We start from the raw sequence: 906 nt of genomic DNA on the forward strand, positions 1-906 counted from the left end.
GACCTTTGGAAGAGCAGGCAATGCTCTTAACCACTGAGCCATCTCTCCAGCCCCCCTTTGCTAGATTTTTAAGTGTTGGTCTCTGGGAAATAGAGTTGGCAATCAGTAGGCTTCTGGATGCCAATTCTCATGGGTCCCTCTCTTTCCCTGAAGCTTGCTCCAGGCTGGGTATAAAGGGCGGGTGACAGGCTGGGGCAACCTTCGGGAGACGTGGACAACCAGCATCAGCGAGATTCAGCCCAGCGTCCTGCAGGTGGTAAACCTGCCCATTGTCGAGCGGCCAGTGTGCAAGGCCTCCACCCGGATCCGCATCACTGACAACATGTTCTGTGCTGGTAAGCCTCAGGTCTCGGGCCAGGACAACAGGGACAGGGGCTGGAGACTTGGGACGTGCTATGGGTACAGGCCTGGGCACTTACAAGTCAGATGACTCCAGGCAAGTGGCTGACCTTTGATGGCCAAAGGAAGGTAAAAGTTCCCACGCTGTGAGGTGTGAGGATAGGGAGAGTGTGTTAGCCTGTGGCCATTAATTCCTGCTCAATATATGTACTTCAGCGGAGGTACTGGGTAGGGAAAGGGCATTCATCCAGCCACTCAACACAGTTCTTGAATCCCTATTGTGTCCAAGACAGCAGATGAGGGTGCACAGCATAGGCCCAAATAAATGGATGCTTCCTTCCTAGAAGGGGGCATGCCAGCCGAGAGCATCAGTTCTTGATAACAGCTCTGAAGAGGAGAGGACAAAGTTAGACAAATACAGGGGTCAGAGAGGGCTGCAGAAGGCCTTTCTCAAGAAGGTGGAGGCTTAAGCAGAGACTGGAAGGAGTGAACGGGGAGTCGGACACAGACGGGGGTGTATGATCCTGGCTTTAGGGCAGACGCAGGTACAAGGGGACACAGACGGGG

General features: G+C 54.0%; 1 protein-coding gene across 1 annotated transcript in view; it reads left to right on the forward strand.

Moving 5' to 3' along the window:
• Positions 1-906, forward strand: part of F2 (coagulation factor II, thrombin) — a 14,849-nt gene that overhangs the window by 9,118 nt on the left and 4,825 nt on the right. The window contains exon 10 of the mRNA XM_026787852.1: positions 154-335. Coding sequence (XP_026643653.1) covers positions 154-335 — 182 coding nt within the window. The remainder of the gene's footprint in view (positions 1-153; positions 336-906) is intronic.

Source organism: Microtus ochrogaster (assembly GCF_000317375.1).
Source record: "Microtus ochrogaster isolate Prairie Vole_2 chromosome 14 unlocalized genomic scaffold, MicOch1.0 chr14_random_1, whole genome shotgun sequence".
Taxonomy (NCBI): domain Eukaryota; kingdom Metazoa; phylum Chordata; class Mammalia; order Rodentia; family Cricetidae; genus Microtus; species Microtus ochrogaster.